Source organism: Nematolebias whitei, chromosome 17 (assembly GCF_014905685.2).
Source record: "Nematolebias whitei isolate Nwh7 chromosome 17, NemWhi1, whole genome shotgun sequence".
NCBI classification, from domain to species: Eukaryota; Metazoa; Chordata; class Actinopteri; order Cyprinodontiformes; family Rivulidae; genus Nematolebias; species Nematolebias whitei.
In genome coordinates this window covers 31,655,811-31,675,370 of record NC_056514.1, presented here as the reverse complement: position 1 = coordinate 31,675,370, position 19,560 = coordinate 31,655,811, and the positions used below count along the sequence as shown (strand labels likewise).

Here is a 19,560-nt window from a genome sequence, read left to right as displayed (position 1 = left end):
GGAATAACACCAAACATCAACAAAAACACAGATTATCACAACAAAGTGTAAAAGTTAAGGGACATAACCACTTTTTCAAGACACTATAACTCTGCAACCTGTGGTAAACACTGAGGAAATGAAACATCTGTCCGTTTAATGAATCATAGCCATATCACAGCCATAATTATCCTTAATGCAATTAAACGATTGCCTGCTCACTGTAACAGCCTCGGTCACAGGGAGTGTCTGAGATTGAGTTTCCTGACCTCAGCTCAAGTGGTTTTGAAGGTTAGCTATTGGAATGGCGACTAAAAGCTTCCTTCAACTTTTAAAAGGGAAGTGCCAGCAGAGGAGATCCGTCAGAGCTGCCACAGTAAAGACTCAAGTTGATGGAGCTTCAGATACTCACTGAATACCAACAAATGAGTTATGTAACTGGGCTATAACTCTTCTTCTGATGTTGCCATAAATCACATGAAAAAGTGAGCATCTGTGTGCAAACTCAAGGTTCTAAATAAGTCTCTTCAGCTCTATATATTCAGTCAAAATTGCCCCCTTAAAAGCAGGTTTTTGGCTCATAATTCATTTCTTGTCAAGACAAAACAACATTTTGTATTCTGATAAGCTTTCAAAAGGTTTAGATATTTCTTTTCCTTATGTGTGTGTGTGTGTGTGAAAAATGGAAAAAAAAAAAATTTGTTCCTTCACAGAGCAGCCTTATCAGAGAAAATGCAGAAGACTTTGTCTGAGATGTGTCTTTTAAAAAAAAAAGAGGATTAAACAGAGCGATGCAGTAAACCTTTCTTTCTCTTAACAGATGTTTTCTGTCATTCCTCGCAAATTCCTGCCCGGGATCAAGAACCCCTGCTGGTACGAAGAATTCACCGGCAACATTACCTCAGACCCGTACAGGACTAATTTGTATGGGCGGTACTCGCGGCGTTTCCGGACAGTTTTCCAGCACTTGAGGAGCACTTTCCGTGACCACTTGCTGCATCGCAGCAGGAAACCCTACCGCATGCGGTGCCTTCCTTTCTTCTACATTATCGGCCAACCAAAGTGTGGCACAACGGACCTGTATGACAGACTGAGGTTGCACCCCGATGTCAGGTTCACCACGTTCAAAGAGCCCCACTGGTGGACCCGCAAGAGGTTTGGTAAGTAAAGAAATCATCCTGTGGCAGAGACCTCGAGCTGGGCCACAATGACAAGTGACTGAGTATTACCGTAGACATGTGAAATGAGATTTTCTAAACGTTTTAACTTTCACAGACTCAAACCTCAGAAGGTTTCAGAAAAGCCTTCCTTTGTTAAGATGGTAACTACTGTAGCTTGTTTGTTTGTTTGTAAGGTTAGCAAAATATGTAAATCAATCAATTTTAATGAAAATTCCCGAACAAAATGATTGGGTTGACATCTACTACGGATTACCCTCTGGAGTCAGTCCAATTTAAGATGGTTGCCACAGTCAACTGACCCTCGAAAACAACAAAATGGCTAAAACTCAGACAGTTTTACAGATCCAGTAGTCCCCCTCTACTTCGCGGTTCGTTTATTGCGGATTTGCTCCATCGCGGTTTTTCAAAATAAGATTGGATATGACACACAATTGGCTGATTGATGGATGAGCCGCACGATCTGCATGGAATTTTTATTTAAAATAAATTTAGCACCTTCTGTGCAGCCCAGAGCTGCAGAAAAAGCTTCCTCCTGCGTCTCTGTGCAGCCCACACTGCAGGATAAACTTCCTCCTGCAGCTGAACAGCTAATCAGCTGATCTGTGGGCAGAGCAGAGAAGTGGGCGTGGCCAAGAGCGCTTGCAGGTTGCTGAGAGCAGCGGAGGTACAGAGAGGGAAATCATGACATTCTGTGCACTTTTAGAGCATTTAGAGTTTAGAAACATTATTTAGAATATTGCAAGGGTGTGGGAAGGGTTTAAATGCCTAAATATCTATATATGTATATAAATACTAAAATAAACTACTTCTTACTACTTGTACTACTATTCCTACTTTGTGGTTTTTCACTTATCGCTGGGCCTCTGGGTACGGATCCCCGTGATAAACAAGGGACTACTGTAATGAGCTAAAATTAGCTATGGCAGTAGCTGAGCATCATCCACAACACATTCTATGACCACAGTACATTGCGTGATATCTTTGTATAAAACCTTGGCTTTCGAAGTCAATCATCTTTGTCTGGTAGCAAAACATTTCTTGAACAGCCTGACAAATTTCAGTGAAATTATCTGAAAGTACAGTACATATTGACTGTATGTCTACAATTGATCAACTTTTGACATCGTCAGTTTAAGATAGCCACCACAGCTTACAGTCCTTACAAAACAAATATAACTCAGTCAATTTTAAAGAAATTGAGCTATAATTTGACTTGGTAGTAGCTGAGAGTCATTCATAACCCATACTCCAAGCACTAAGAGATCATGTGAGACCCATTGAGATTTTGTATGGGATTGTGCATAATGTTATTTTCAAGGTTTGACCATAACAACTAAAACTTATTTCGCAGCTTGAGGTCAAATACAATGGTTCCCAACCCTGGTCCTTGAGGAACACCATCCTATATGTTTTAGTTGTTTCCCTGCTTTGACACACTTGATCTGAATGAATGAGTGATTAACAGGCTTCTGCTGAACTTGAGTAAGTAAATAAATCACTGAATCAGGTGTGTTGGAGCAGAAAAAACGATAAAAATATCCAGGAAATTGTTCCTCGAGGACCAGGGTTGGGAGCCACTGGTCTAAAATTCTGGCATGAAAGGTGGCGGGCGAAGTGCATTCCTTCAAGGATTTCTAGGCGTTAAATTGATTTAGGAGAAAGTCTTGAGTAAAAGGAAAAAAATATATATATTTTTCTTCCCAATTACACACACCCATGAATTTGACATTTATTAAATATTTCTGCTTGGTCTCCCATTGCATCTAACTAAAACATGAATATTCAAGACCCGTGCAGTTCCATGAATACTAATAAACTAAGATCATTTTCTAGCAGATAATTGCCACCTCACAGTTTTCAGCTCCAGTGTTGTATTTCCCTCCATGGGACATTTTAAAACACTAATTGTCCCCCACTCCTCCGCCTTTTACACCCGCCTTTAACTGCTGCAGGCAGTCATCTCTGTACATCCAGGCTGCTCATTAATTGACTCAGCCAAAACTACACGCTCAGCAGTCTGCACCAACCTTATCCATACCTGTGACTAAGATGCTTTTCTGTGGTTTAAGTTTCTTGAACAAGCGGAAAATTGTGTTAGATTTGTATCATTTGAGTGCACATTTCCTCCACCGTGTCTCTCAGCTGTGGCTTCTTGTCGGAGTATCTTTTTTTTTTCCTTTCTGTTTTTGTATTTTTACAGCTGAGCAATCCTTTGCTCACTCACTTATTAGACGCTCATTTAAAAAGACTTAATTTTGCAATCCGAAAAGATTTAATTGAATCGTTTGATTAAAGCTAAACTCTTTTTGAAAGTTACAGTTTGATTTATTTATTTTTGTTTGACGAGACCACATGAGACTTCAATATTAGTAATTAAAAGCTTTAAATATGGAAATTACCCATACAGTATTAGCTATGTGTGTTTTGTCAATTAGAAACATATCTTGTAAACTATTGCACAGATTTTGAGGAAACTCTCAGAAACTAATCACTGGATATCCTGATGCATGCTCATGGATGCACATCTACAGCTGATTAACTTTTGGTGTCAGATTTAAGACGGCTGTCACAGCTAATCAAACTTAATAAATACAAAAATGACTATAACTCCATCTGTTTACAGATACTTAGCCTATTTTTTTGGGCAGTAACCAACATTTAGTCAGAGCATTAACAGATTGAGAGATCTAATTGTTTAAAACTTTGTCACACCAATTGGCCGGCGACATGCATCACTTCAGGGAACGCCGGTTTAGGCAGCCTATAATTCTAACTTGGCGCTTAAGTAGGTTGAACAGTTGGCATCAAGTGATTCACTCAAACAAAGACACGAAACAGAGAAACCGCGGAGTAAGACAGCAGACATCTGCTCGTGTGACAGCCCTCAGAGTATGGCCGCCATCATGGTTTTCTTGTAGCAGAAGCATCTGTGAAGTAAAAAAAATAAAAAATAAAAATACCACTCTGTGACAGATGGGATTTAAAGACGAGGATCTGGTTGTGAGAATATATTTCTAAATCAACTCACTTAAATTCAAGGCATATTTTAGTTGTTTTTGTTTTTAATCTTTGAAACTATCTTTAAATAAATTAAATAAAAAGGCTATAGGTAGAATACTTCCATTAGGGTATGATTTTACTGTGATTTTGCCACATATAAGGAAAGCCATCTTGTGTTTTCCCCTGTTTTTATTTATAATTGAATCACTCATTAAGTCTCAAATAATAGAAAACCTTCTGCAGCTTTTGAAGCAGACGTCAGCAGCGAGTCCGTATGAGTTGGCAACGAATATGTGCATTTCTGATGCCATTCCCATTACAAACCAGAAAGTGTCATAAAGCTGAAGGGCAATCCTGCTTCCTGACTGATTGCTGTTTAAAATCAAAGAAAGATCAGATCATGGCTCAGTACTTGCTTGTTTACATAATGTTTGGGGATATTTTGGATTTAGGAACAGCAGTTGCACTTTCACATCGGTCCAATTGTTAAGATTAATCTTATTCTTACTTATTGCTCTGAAATTGCTCAAAATTCAGTTCCACTAGTTCTAGATGCAGTGATTCACAAACTGCTGAGCTTCAGACCATTTCTGCTTCTGAGAGAATCATCCTCTCTAAAACACTCTTTTTATATACTTCGGCCTCTTACCAACCTGTTGGTAATTAACCTAATTAAGTGCAAAATGCTCCTCCTGCTGCTTCTTATTCTTTTGTAGCTCCTGACCCAACTTTAAGACATGTGTTGTTGTCATCTAATTCAAAACTACCCTCCAAAATTGTAGAATTTCTTAGATTTGATATTAGATATGTTGACTATATTCCAATTCATTTAACCTTTATATATACAGGTTAATCCCATTGAGCCTCAGGGACTCATTCATGAGTCCTGATTTGAACAAAAAGTGATAACAACATTGGACAACGAAGACAACAATAAAAGATAAAAGCATAAAAGATGCATACAAATTTGTTTATTTTTTAACATTGAAATTAAAATGGTAGTTAAAAGGAAAAGTAGCAAAAAAACAGCTAGATCATGAGGCGGTGTAGAAAACTAAAAACAGGAACATGTCTGCATGGGTTCTTGCCAGGAACTTAACAGATGTTTGAAGCCACTTAGAGAAGTCAAGGTGGAGAGCTTCAGATCTTTTTACAAGATATTCCAGGAAACAGGAGCGGAGTAGGAGAAGGCCCTATTGCCTAGTCCAGGCCTCACTGAGGGAACACTGCATGTAATGATGTCCTGAGAGCGTACACTGTAGTTGCACTCATGCAGTGACATGTAGGAGGAGATGTATGAAGGCATCAGACCAAGAAGTGATTTAAAGATGAAAAAGTACCAGTGAGAGAGTCTGTGTGAAGTTAATGATGACCAGTTAACCAGAGAATGGTGGGTACGATAGTTACAGCCAGCTATGAATCTTAGTGCACCGTGATAGACAGCATCCAGCATATGCAGAGTGCTTGTAGGAGCGTTCATATTAATAATGTCACCGGAAAGTCAAAGTTGCAAGGAGTTTCCTAGCATTCAGAGTTAGACAGGATCTGTTTCTGAAAAAGAAACCCCGTTTAACTTTCAGTTTCTTTACCAAGTTTTCCACATGGAGCTTAAAGGAGAGATGTGAATCAACCAAGATACCCAAATATTTATAGGAATCGACAAACTCAATAGGGACACCATTTGAGGATGAAATCAGAGGAAGAACTGCTGGGACCGACTTCTTCTTTGCAAAAAGCATCCGTTTGGTTTTGTCTGCATTTAGGACAAGTTTGAGATGGAACAAATCTGACTGGATGATGTCGAAAGCGGATTGCAAAAGCTGGAAAACCTTAGCAACTGTTTTAGCTCGACAATAAACAACTGCGTCATCAGCATATAAATGTAAGGATGCATCAAGGATGCTCTGACCTACATTACCTATGTAGATTGTAAAGAGGGTGGGTCCTATGACTGAGCCTTGTGGTACACCATTGTTGACTGTTAAATAACTGGAGGAAGTACCATTATGTTGAACACATTGCCTCCGATCTGAAAGACAGTTAGAGAACCAACCAATGGTGTGTTCTGAGAAACAATTTCTGAGAGCTTATGACACAATATGATATGATCCACAGTGTCAAACGCTTTAGACAGGTCTAAGTAAAGTGCAGCACAATAATCCTTAGCATCCAGTGCTTCAGCAATGTCATTAAAAACCTTCAGCGAAGCAATCGTTGTGCTGTGTTGTTTCCTAAAACCAGACTGATGGGGAGGTAAGATGTTAAATGAGTCCAAATACTTTTTGATTTAAGAGTTGATCAGTTTTTCTAGAACCTTGACTAAAATGAAGAGTTTAGAGATTGGTCGATAATTGTTCAGTGAGGTGGGGTCACCTCAATATGTACAGAATCTGCGTTTTCGGGTTATTTGTACAATATTGTGTTCTGTTTTTATTTACATTTTACACAATGTCCCAAGTTTTTGGATATATATTGTGCATCAAAAGAAGTTTAACGGCCAAAACAATCCTTTTGAAGTGCATCCAGTTCCTGTCTTTATCCACAATCACGCTGCGAATTTACAGAATCTGTCCAGTTTGAATGCAGATCTTGACTCCGTTTAGTCTTCTTAATTTTCTGAGGATGTGTTCTTTGCCTTAATTTATTGCTCATATTCCCTGCAGCTCACGGCGGTGCAGCTGTGTCTCAGCGATAGGTCCTACTAAATATATGTCCCCCTTCGTTCCTTTTGCTTTCAAGTTTTCTGTCACTTCTTCATCCCTTCCAGACCCATACTTCAGACTCCACGCTGGTAATCAGCACTTTTCTCCCAAGACGTCCTCTGAGGACACTCTGAATTCAAATGGTCTTGTTGCGTATTTATTTATTTAATTCCCTCTCGAGGCCGCGCTCAGCTGACGCATTGAAAAGGTGAATTCATGCGATCTGCGCCACACAACTCTCTCAGACGGGCTCATTGAATATTAAGCAAATGTGTTTGTTTTGTGCAGCTGAAGTCGAGACAAACGGCTTGTTTGAAAACTGCCTCATTTATATCAAAACCAAAAGGAAGGAGAGAGAAAAAAATACACTCATTGCAGACATGGATCCATCACACCTCATTGTTCTACATGAGTAATGAGGCTGGCTGGCTTTTTGGCCACTTTGCTAAAGTTTCCTAAACACGTTTTTCTGCTATTAAGAAGGACAGCATCAAAGCTTGACTAAATGTAGCAGATGGCTGAGTCACCTCATTATCCTAATGCTGCATAGATGCTCTCAACAAATGCATATAAATTATATTCATCATAATTAGTTGTTGCACAAATGGATTTTTTTTTTTTTTTTTTTTAAAGCATTAACTTCACACAGGCTTTTAACAGAAAACACTAAAGCTGATTTTTTTTTCTTCTTCTGTTTAATGTGGTTTTGGTGTAAAGTTGGATTTCTTCAGGTCATGCTGAAATCAGAACAACAGCGAAGAGCTTTTTGTCACAAAGAAAAAGAAAAAGCGTAAAGGGACAGTCTGGTCAGTTTTAAAGTGATTCGGTATCAAACAGTTATCAGCAATTAATAACATTTCAACTGGGAGTCAAAGGTCACAGGATGTAGAGAAAATGTCACGTGTTTTTATAGGCTAGTCTAATAGCCAAGCGAGAGCTTGCTTTTATATTTATTTATAGATTTTTATGCTTATAAAGCAATTCTTTCTCAACGAACGACATACTGATGAGAAAGAACGCTAATATTAGCTCACATGACAAACTTTACAAACTATTTCATTCAAAAGCGTGGAAGTTTATTATGACAATGTAATTTTCCATTTAATGGTTCAAGATATATTTTCAGCAACTTTCAACCCAAGTACTTAATAAAACCTCAAACATTCTTAAAGATACTCGCCCACATGTGTTCATCTTTGCTGTCTTGCTTCATCAGGCATCATTCGTCTCAGCGAGGGCTTCCACGATCGATACCCGGTGGAAGACTACCTTGACTTGTTCGATCAGGCTGCCTACCAGATCCAGGGCAACCTCACCGCAAACACCAAGGGTTCCCCCAGCCACCCGAATATCATCATAGGTAAGTGATGCAACACAAGATTTATGGATGATTTTCAACGTAAAATAATCATATTATAATAAATAGCTTGGGTTCTTTAGGTCACTGCTTATGTTTTTGCTTTCTAGACTATTTTGAATAAAATAGTTGCCTTAGGTAAAAAGCAAATTATGTAAAAAGCTAAATGCAATTGTTAGTTTTAAAAAAAGGACAAATGTATTAATTAAATTACTACTAAGGTTAAACAACAACTTAAGAAGCTAGAAGTGATGCCATCTTTGGTCACATTTGCTCTACTCTGTTTTGGGGCCATTGTTGTTTTTGCTCTATCTGCTCCCATTTGGTCCAGTACTTTCATCTTTTAAGGATATTTCCTATCATTGTTATGCAGACGATATCCGGTTGTATATCTATTTTCTGCTGCTGCTATACTCCTGACTGGATCTTCAAAGTTTTGTCATATAACTCCACTTCTAAAGCAACTTCATTGGCTCCCAATTCATTATTGAGCGGATTTCAAGGTTGTGGTTTTGACTTGGCGAGCTCTGCACGGTCACACACCAACTTACATCTTGGAACATACACCCCATTAGGGCTTTGAAGATCAAGACCTGCTCATTGTCCCCCAGATAAAACTACAAACTAAAGGAGACAGAGCTTTTTCTTCTGTGGCTCCAAGAACTCCCTTCCTCAAACTCTTCGATCAGTGGACTCAGTGGCTTCCTTTAAAGGCCAGCTAAAACTTATCTTTTTTAATCTGCTTGCTTAAATTTATTTTGTGTATTTTGTTAGTTGAAGCACTTTGTGATTTGTTTTACTTACGTACTCTTACTGATTTCATTTTAAAACACACCAATGATCTTTCCTTTGGTTTACTTTGCACTTCTCGTGCAGCTCCTGCATCGATGTGTGAGCACTCAGTTTATATTGTTGCAGGATAATGTCGGGATTTTGTGCCTTATCCTTTGGGGATTTTCTAGTTATGGTTATTATTCTCATCAATATGAACTGATATATGAATGATTACTATTATGATCACTGTCACTGTTGTTACTGCTAATCTCTCTTTTAGCTCTTTATTTTCACTATTCATTCATTCAACCTTTATTTATACAGATAAATCACATTGATCCTCCAAGACTCATTTACAAGTGAGACCTGTTTAGACAGATAAAGTAATGAAAGTGACACTTGTATAGGATTTGGAGGCAAACGTGATTCCTAACAGACTCTCACTCCTTGGCTGAGGAAAGATAGCCTGAAATTGAAAAAAACACCCGGCACATAGTGACGCAGACATTCTGCAGGGGAGGAGAGATGACAAGGTCAGTGAGTGTGTCCAAGGACACTCTAGAGGCACTGTAGGAGTTCTGCTAAGAATGGTGCAATCAGCCAGTCCCCTCTGGTGAGATCCGTAAACACTCTTGAGGGTGCCGAGGTCGACCTAGAACAGCGCCAGAGAGACTCCAAGAGTTCTGAAATGATGGCACAATGTTTATTCAGCCGGATCCCTCTGATAGGTCCGCAGACTTCCTTGGTGGGAGAGGGAGGGACACTACAGTTGTTAATGTCACTAATAATGGTTTCTGTAATTTCTTTCAATGCAATTTTCATTCCATATTTTACAGATTGTTTTGTGTTTCTTAAAAAACGTGTCATTGTTCAATGGTATATTCACACCCTAATAAATGTCTCCCAAACTCAACAGTACATATCAAAATAAAAAGGTAACTCAAACGCCTGTTTCAAGGGAACTGTGCTTTATTCGCTTTAAAGTTTGATTGAACAAATGCAATCACAGCCACCGTGCAAAGATTGTAATTAATGTGTGATGGATTATGTAGCTGTGGAGATATTACCAGCAGACATTTTAAGCTAATTAAAGCCTTTGATTTATCTATGAGAGGGTTGCTGTCATTTTTTAATGTAAAGTATAAAGTTCAAACTAACCTCCATCCTCGTTTCAAAGCAGGCCCACCTGTCTTTGGGTCAAACATCAAATCCACTCCTTATGTCGAAGTGTAACCCAGATACTGACGTCCTGCTTTTTTTTTATTGCTCCACACTTCACTTTGAGCTCTGCAAAATGTGACAGGAAGCTGCTTATGAGTTTTTCTTGTGGTGAAACACTACTAGTCTATAACATGAATAATATCTTATGAACGACTGAGGGAGCAGCTGCCTGACATGTTGCTAATCAGATCTGGAGGCAGCTGCAGCAGCACAAACGTTTCCTGCTCTGCATATTCTTCCTGTTTACATCAGAGCGTCAGTTTGCTCCACTCCGCTTCCTGGTTATCACCTGCCGCTGAAGATGAATTTGGAGCGATAATGTTTAACAAAACTCCTAGGAGGTGCTGAACATCTTCAACTCATCAACTTATGGAGTCAGTCTGATTAGCAAACACAAACTAGCTCTAACTCAGTTCATTTTATGGATACTGAAGTAAAATTTGGTGCGGGTTCAGCTAAGTCTGATCTCCAACTTATACTCTGTAAGCAAAATAATTGCATGAGATCTGGGTTCAAAGCTTTACTATTAAGTAATGGAATCTACGCTGCCTGTTGGTTAGCAAAATACTGTATATCATGAATCACTTGATGGATTGTAATGACATTTTCTGAAGGTTACAAATGGTGTACATACATTCAATATGGCTGCCATAAGCAACTGACCTTAAAAACACACAGATGGTTCTAGTGATAGTTTTCCAGATAATGAGCTAAAGTTTAATGTGGTAGTGGCTGTAAAATTTCTCCAACACATACTCTGAACATGTTGTGTGATCTTTTTTGCTTAAAGCTTTGGCATTTAGTGTCTGTTAGCAAAATATTGTATGAATCACTGGATGGATTTAAATCAAATTTTCAGCTTGATTAAAGATGACTGCTACAGGTAAATCACCTTTAATCTACATTTAAATGGCTGTACCTCACTGGAAGTGAATGTGACTGAGGAAACACTTGTGGTGCGTGTTCAGCTGGAAGTCCTTACAACACATAATCCAAGTGCTAACAGATTATGAGATTGTGCAGAATGTTTTTTATTTAAGTGGTTCAAAACACCAAAGTTCATGCTCAATAGTCTAAATATAAAATCCAGCAATGTTCAGTCAGGTCATCTGGACGATTCTTTTTCCTTTTTGCTGAGACGTTTCATCCTTCATCCAAAGGACTTCATCAATCCGAGAAGCCACCAAACAAAACTGATTCCCACAAACAGCATACTCTGTTTTTAGTTTTTTTTTTTAATATACTGTTTTAAGTTTTTTACAACACCCTACAACCTAGCTGTTTTTTTTGTTACTTTTCCTTTTAAACACCATTTTATTTTCACTTGTTAAAAAAAAATCTCAATTTGTACGCATTATTTATGATTGTTTATTGTCTTTGTTGTCCACTGTTGTCATCACGCTTTGTTAAAATCAGGCCTCTTGTAAATGAGCCCCCGCGACTCAATGGGATTAACCTGTATAAATAAAGGTTGAATGAATGAATGACTCCATAGTGAAAAAAAATGGTCTCAGAGGAGTTGACGAGGGAGAGGGCGGGCCCCAGATGCCATCTTATCACCAGCAAACTTTTTTTTTACACTATGGAGTATGCTGTTTGTAGGAATCAGTTTTTGTTTGGTGACTTCTCAAATTGATGAAGTCCTTTGTATGAAGGACAAAACGTCTCAGCAAAAAAAAAAAAGAAACTGTCCAGATGACCTAACGGAACATGGTTGGGTGTTTTAATTTAAATTTTTTTTAACAAAATAGTTAAAACTCCGTCGTGTCTGAACATGAGATGACCTCACATAGCAGCTTGGTGACACGTGTGTGGAAGTGACCTGGCGGCGTTCTGTATCCTGATCAAACTGCAGTAGGTCACGGTTTTGGTTGGGCTGGATACATTACATGTCACCGTGTGCAGCGTTACAGAGCAGCCACTTTCACTCCAACAACGGAGGAAGAGTCTCTTTGGTGCTGGTGACTCAGCCCTAAAGAGAGTTTCTAACACCTTAATAACACTGAACGTCCTTCTGCCTCACTTAGCCACTTCACTGAAGTGCTGTATAAAGGATTCATTGTTTGTGTGTGTGTCAGGCCCAGCAATAATATCCACAGCAGGATGGAGGGATCTTAGACCTCCTTCCTCTTCCAACATATCCCGTTTCCATTCTCGCTGTGTCTATTTGTTTCTGTCCTTTCCCATCGCCCAAACTCAAAGAAGCTAGCAGCAAAGACGAACAATAGTCTTTTCATGCTGGACTCGGTGCATTGAGCGCAGCTTAGCGTGCCGCACGTTTTGTTTTCCTCTTTAAATAAGTAATGGTTGTAACAGAGGTGGAGTGTGTGCCAAAAGCCCACTCAGTATTCACACCATGCCCTGTGAGAACCCAGCGAGGTGCAGGCCTGTGGCCAGGATCTCTGCTCCATGATTCTCTTCAGCTGTCTGCCAAGTCTCAGCCGAGAGCCGGAGCAGCAGAGGGCCACGACGGTCCGGCTCCTTCGTTTGTTTGTCCTGCTCCAGCCTCCCCCCATAGAGCAAAGCAAGCCCCTTTAATAGGCACAGAGACCTTTAAATAAACTTGATCACAGTGTGGATCATTTCAGGCGTCAGCAGCGATCATGTTTCACATTCACCGTTGTCATCACAGAAAATAGGGGAAGATAAGACTCATCCAAGCACATGACAGCTTCGCTTCGCAGATAAGAAAAGTCACAGACGCCCTAATGAATCAGAATATCATCTCTCAGCACATTCTGAGAACGTTTCTGGGCTCAGATTGAGAAACATCTTCTGAATGGATGTAAAACAGCAACATTTAATTAGATGTAGAAGAATCAAAATAAGTTGTATTATCATTGTACTGAGATACAGCGAGAGAATGTTCATACAGTCGTCCAAAAGATGGGCGGAGTGCACGTAGCTGCTGCTATGGTAGTGCAGCCTCTTATCCTTTTCAGAACATATTTTTGGATAGAAAAGGGGAAAAATCCAGAAGGATGGGATAGTGGCATTCCAAAAAAGATCTCTTCACCTTTTGTCCAATCATGACACGATTTAAGACGTCAAAAAACGTTGCCAGCAAACACATGAACACGTTACATATGCATTCGACGGCAAGGCGGTCCATGAAGCACTTCCAGATAGACCATAGTCCTGATAAAATGTTGGTCAGCCGGCACAGTTCTGATAAGCCTCCACAGAAGTTCTCGTGGGTTGCGACAGACAAAACTTTTCCTTAGTTTACACATTTCCCAGGAGAAATTGAAATGTCGGCCTGTTTTCGAGGAGTCAGATTCTGATAAGCCACAATTGTTCATTTTTTTCAGGCAGACTGTTTTTTCTTGTCAGCCTTGAGTCCTACTGGTACTTTCAAGATCCAAAATGGCCAGACTAGGGTGCATTCTACTGGTCCGTGTTGACGAGCCCCTCCAATGTTGTTTCCAACATGCTGGCGAGTCCCAAAGCTGCAGGTGGCCTGCGATTCTCACAAATCACTTCCATCTTACGGTTCAGCTCGTAAATCAGCTGATTTTGAGTAAATTTGAGGAAATGTGCATCTAATGATTTTTGTGTGAGTTTCATTTAAGTCGGTCCAATTATGAGATATTTTGCTAACAGACAGAGTTGATTCCCAATTATTGCTAACGTCTTAAAGATCTTGTGCAATCCATTAGTGCTTGAAGAATGTGATGAAGATGATTTTGTCATGTCAGTGAGCGACAAAAAGGACATCAGCAGGTCGCAGCTTTTCTTTAAAAGTCACAATATATTCAACTGTACTATTATTTTGACATCATCACAGTACAAAACCATTTGAATATGTGGATAGGGTTGGGAAAATATACACAAATGGGCTTAAATATATTACTATGCATAAAGAATGGCTCCCGTGGATGACAACCCACACAAAAGCCCTGCTTTTACTTTGCAGCCGAAGCTGATCAACATAAAAACTCCAATCAGTTTCGTCACAGTGGCCTCTGTGGCCAGTATGCCAAGTTTGAAAACCTTTGAAATCATGAAGTGGGTTGGGTTTTATGATAAACACAGCCAGATGCAGTCCAGGCTCCTCAAGGGTGGAGAACAACCACAACCACTGAGGCATTTTTCTTTGGTAAAAATCTACAAAAACATAAACTCGAGTCATGGATATGGCAAACTAGAATGAAAGAAACATAAATGTGCCAGCGCGTGTCTTTGTGCAACAGCTGTTGTGTGTTGCTCGTGTTCTTATTAACCGCTGTGGGTGTGCTTTGCAGGAGAAGCCAGTGCCTCCACCATGTGGGACAACAACGCCTGGGTGTATTTCTATGACAACGCCACTGGGGGAGAGCCTCCTTTCCTTATCCAGGACTTCATCCATGCCCTGCAGCCTGACGCCCGCTTCATTGTCATGCTCAGGGACCCGGTGGAAAGGTGGGAGGACTTTCCACCTCACGGCATGTTTGCTCTGTAAATGAATTGCTCATATTTTTTGAAGTGGGGTTCTGTGGAGAGGTTATGAAAAAGCAATATCTTACCTGTTGAAGACAGCTTTTTGATATGTTCTATTTGGAGAAAGAAAGCTTATTTGACTTTTTGGTAGAGTTTTCCCCAGGGATCATCACAGATTTTCTATGACTGGTTGTTTGCTTGTCATTTCTGTCAGAATTAGACTGTTTTTGCAAATCAAGGTTGTACAAAGACCTATCTACAGCAGGTAAAATAATTTTTAGGCACAATTTTGAGTCTCCTTTTTTCTAAAAACTGCACAGAAGACACCAGATCTTTTGCAACAAATTAAATAAATATAGTAATTTATAGATGTTTAATTTGCTAGCATGTCCAACCAACAATGTTCTAAAATTGTGATTATTTTTAAGATCATATTCAAGGATTCAAGGTTTTTATTTGGCATACACACCACATGTGGTACATGTGGTGGAATGCAATTGTGTACTCAGGGTCCCAGTTACATCCAACAAAAGTATAAAATGTAAAATAAAAACTGTAATAAGATCTAAGCTATGAACTAAGAAAAATGTCAACTAGAAATACATTAAACACTAGTAGTATAAAAACAATACATTGAACAGTAGCACGAACATGAGTCTGTGTGAGCAGATGAGCACGCATGAACACAGTAACATGAAACAGATCAGTAGCATGATGCAATTTTTTTTTACAGTGATCATTCTGGTTAGAGATTCATGAGTCTAACAGGCTCAGGGTAGAAGCTGTTCCTCAGTCTAGTGGTTCTACACTTAATGCTCTTCAACCTCCTTTCTGAGGGGAGCGGGGCAAAAAGTGTGTGTGCTGGGTGAGTGAGGTCCTTCATGATGCAGGTGGCTCTCTTACTGTATCTGGAGGCGTAGATGTCTCTAGATGTCATCATATATATGCTGATGTACTAAATCTTGAACACTTACCACTTTTTCTTTCCACGTCTACTATACCTAATAGATAACATTTATAAAGCAAGTACAATATCAAAACCGCATCATTTACTCATTTATGGAAGGCTGAACTAAATATATTCTAGTTTTCTTATTCTTGTAAGCTTGGTAAACATCTAGATAAATAATTAAGAAAAAACTATGAAACCCAATTCTGGTATGAAATGTAGGCGCATGTTGGTGGGGATTGTACAACGATAGAGTCAAGGCAACATCTCTTCGGCTAGCTGGATCTGACTATAGGATTTATAAAATTTTTACAAGACAAAATGGGAGAAACCTCCTGGTGTCCTTTCCTGCACAGGTGCTGCATCAAGATAATGCTCATACCTAATTGGCTTGTTTTCAATTAGGCTTGTATGTGTTTACACACCTGGTAGATTAACCAATAAGTGTGGTCATTTAAAACTTCTCAACCCTGGTCCTTGAGGAACACCATCCTGCAAGTTTTAGTTGTTCCTCTGCTCCAACACGCCTGATTCAGTGGTTTAATTACTTCCTTAAGTTTGGTTGAAGCCTGTTAATAATCCTTTCATTCATATCAGGTGTGTTGGAGCAGAGGAACAACTAAAACAAGCAGGGTGGTGGTGTTCCTCAGGGACCAGGGTTGGGAACCACTTATTTTAAAGCTAATGCTTTGAAATCAAACAGAAGAGCCAATTTTATACATTTCTGGATTGAAGTAGATAAATGTGTTTAGTGTTCCACACATAGTGTTAACACTAAATTGTGAGGCTGTGGCTGGTGGTTTTCCACTTTAGTTTAAAATCTTGTAAACTATAGAAAGATAACCATTTAGAACCACTTAACAGAACCTCATTTCAAAAGAGCTGAACTTGTAACTTTTTTTTTGTTTTTTTTGAAGGACATCAGAGCAGCCTCTGCGTAATTATCTTTGTTGATGGCGGCCTGTGTTACCTTTCCCCAAAACAAATTGTAGGGGAAATTAATTGCATGGTCGATTAAACCAACTGTGCCAGTTTCATTATGTGAGACTTGTTTACAACCTGTGCCTTTCCTTAATACAGACCCTGGGCCACGTGTCAAGTTTTATTGGAGATGCTTCATGACTTTGTGTCTCCACCAATCTGTTTTGGTGCAGGCATTTTTAGTTTTGCTAGTCCACTTATGAAAAAAAACCAAGTTATATCTTATGCTTCTTTCATTTATATTTTAATGGAGTAGCTGCATAATTACCCATCTTTAGATACGTGTTAAAGCCTGTGCATTTATGTCCCATTTGTCGACTGTGTTGTTTTGCAGGCTTTACTCAGACTACCTTTACTTCGGTATTGCCAATAAATCTGCAGAGGATTTCCACGAGAAGGTGTCCGAGTCGCTGCAGCTATTCGAGGGGTGCCTTACGGAGTACACAATGCGCTCCTGTGTGTACAACACCACTATCAACAACGCCATGCCAGTGAGTGGTCCCTCCCTCCTGCTTTTGTCTTGGAGCTTCGCTTCAGAGCTGCATTTAGTCACCAGTTTATTAGCTGGTGGGAAGAGAGAAAAAAGAAACCGGTTTGAAAAAAAAGGCAGATGGAGTGAAATGCACGCTTCATTAGGGCATGATAAAGCTTGAAACACTGAGTTTGGGGAAAGAATTTGAAACACTACTATGCAATTCCAAGTTTTAAGCCTGGTTTTGTGTGCAACAAAACATAGTTTAGTGAAACTATGAACTTCTTTCTGGCTCAAAGAATAAGTCTGGGTGTTCGGCTTCCAGCCAGCCTTTCCCACAGTGCCCTAAAGCCGACTGGCCTGTCCTCTTTTGGCTCAGTGCTGAGCTGCCTGGTATTCAGAGGTCCTGCTCCCAAACTGCCTCTGACAGGCTCCACATCCCTGTGAATCAGCGATTACTCCCTGCAGCTGGTCTGAATGTCCATCCTCTAATATCTGAGTTATTAGCTTATGTTGAAAAGGATTACAGCTGTGATTTGTCTTTGATATACAAATGATGAAGCTTAGATTTGAGGCTGGAGATAAAACGGTTACAAACAAACACTAGCATTGATCTAATCTGTTAAAACATGGATGCTTATTTGCAAAGTAGAGAAGGAAGTGGCAGGACAAGTGGCCAGACTTTCTAATTTGGGTTATATTCACTGCTTTTATCATGTTTATTTGTGCATTCCAATCATTTTGTACAAAGTTTTTTTTTACTGTCATTTGTGCTGATTAAACATAATAAATTAATAAAATAACGAAAAATGCCAAATTAACTCAGATGATCAAAGCTGGTTAGTTCATTTTTTATGAACAGTTCTCTGACAGTTTTGCTAAATGTGAAAACCTTCATTTATTTATTTTCTTCCTAATAACCAAGCATTTTTAATAGTTGTATAAACTGGTCTTGAAAAATTATTTTTTTCAAAGTTTTTCTTTGAACAGTGGCACTTTTAGTCCACGGCTGTACCTCAGTCTGACAGCAGGGGGCGCTGTGTGCCACGAAAAGATCAGAGAAACTGTGAACAAAAGGCAAAAAGGCTGAAGATCTAAAAACAAAAACAAACAGACACAAAAATGCTTATAGCTCATTTCATTTAATAAATATTTGACCTGGTAGTAGCTGAGAGTCTTTCCTATCTCATACCCAGAGATCTAACTGATCATACAAGATCATACAAGATCTTTGTTTAAAACTTGGGTGTGAAGTGGGCTAAGCAATAAGAAATCTTTCAAGGAATGTTAATACATTTCTTGTTAAACTGAATTTTCTTTACCACTTTTTTGTAGTTTGCCTTTGCACCTTAAAATTAAAAATAAATAAATAAACAAACAAACAAATAAAAGGTGTGTGTGTGTGTAGAAAACAATTTTGAAATATCCAACATTTTTCAGTCAGGTCATCTGGACAGTTTCTTTTGTGTTGTGTGTTTCCTTGACTGATGAAGCCTTCCGGATCGAAGGTGAAACGTTTCAGCACAAAAAAAAGAAATTGTCCAGATGATCTGACTGAAAAATGTTGGATTGTATACCTGGATTATTGAGCATGGACTTTGTTAATTTTGAAATATGTTTGGAAAGCAGTGAGACCAGTTGCTAAAGATCATTTATAGTCATTCAAAGGAAGTCTGGCTCTTTGAAGCAAAAAAAAAGAAAAGATAATTTAAAAAAATACAGATATTTGTTACTGTTTATTTAAAGAACATCCAATTTGCGACTATCAAATGTGTTTTTCATTTTAGCTCATAAAATCACATCTTCTTCATCAGAATAACTTATATTTTATGAACGCTCAAAGCAGTCTGGTTGAACTGAAAGCAGCGATGCAGATTTATGAATCTAAGTCATTCATATTTTTCATATCCCTCTGCCACTTTTCACACATCGTAATTTCCAGACTATTGAGCGCACCCAGTCATGCCCACTAAAATAAATAAATATTTAATTTTGTACATATATAGGCCGTGCTTTTCTATAAGCCGTGGGTGTCCATGTTGTAACATGAAATATTTACACAGAAATATTTTTTTTACTTTTAATTAAATACGTACAGTATTTTTTTTTTTTACCTGTATTTATACAGGTAGTCTAATTGAGTCACGAGGAACCACCCCCAAAGAGAGATGTATATTGGGCAGCTATGTGATGAGGCATCACACATGTGTAAATGTTTTGGTGGCAGGAAGCTCGTTAACCCGTCAAAAAAATAAATAAAAAAATCCACAAATTAGCCGCAGCATTGTTTAAGCTGCGAGGGTCAAAATATGTAAAAAACGTAGCCGCTTATATTCCAGAAATTACGGTAAAGACCTCATAGTTCCTGCACATGATCACATGCCCACATGGCCCTGCTTCCTTTTATAGAGTTCACAGAGAAGATTAAAGAAAGCTGGTAAAAGTGCCTCCATGTTAAAGACAACCATGAATGCACCATGTGCCTCTGCAAAGGATAAAGCTTCTTGGACAGAACTTTACAATCT

The 19,560-nt window shown here is 39.0% G+C and overlaps 1 protein-coding gene across 1 annotated transcript in view; it reads left to right on the top strand.

Moving 5' to 3' along the window:
• Positions 1-799: 799 nt before the first annotated feature.
• LOC119423515 (carbohydrate sulfotransferase 15) overlaps positions 800-19,560 on the top strand; it is a gene marked incomplete at its 5' end in the record, with an annotated part of 32,963 nt that continues 14,202 nt past the window's right edge. The window contains 4 exon segments of the mRNA XM_037690913.1: positions 800-1,139; positions 8,079-8,222; positions 14,459-14,615; positions 16,898-17,054. Coding sequence (XP_037546841.1) covers positions 800-1,139; positions 8,079-8,222; positions 14,459-14,615; positions 16,898-17,054 — 798 coding nt within the window.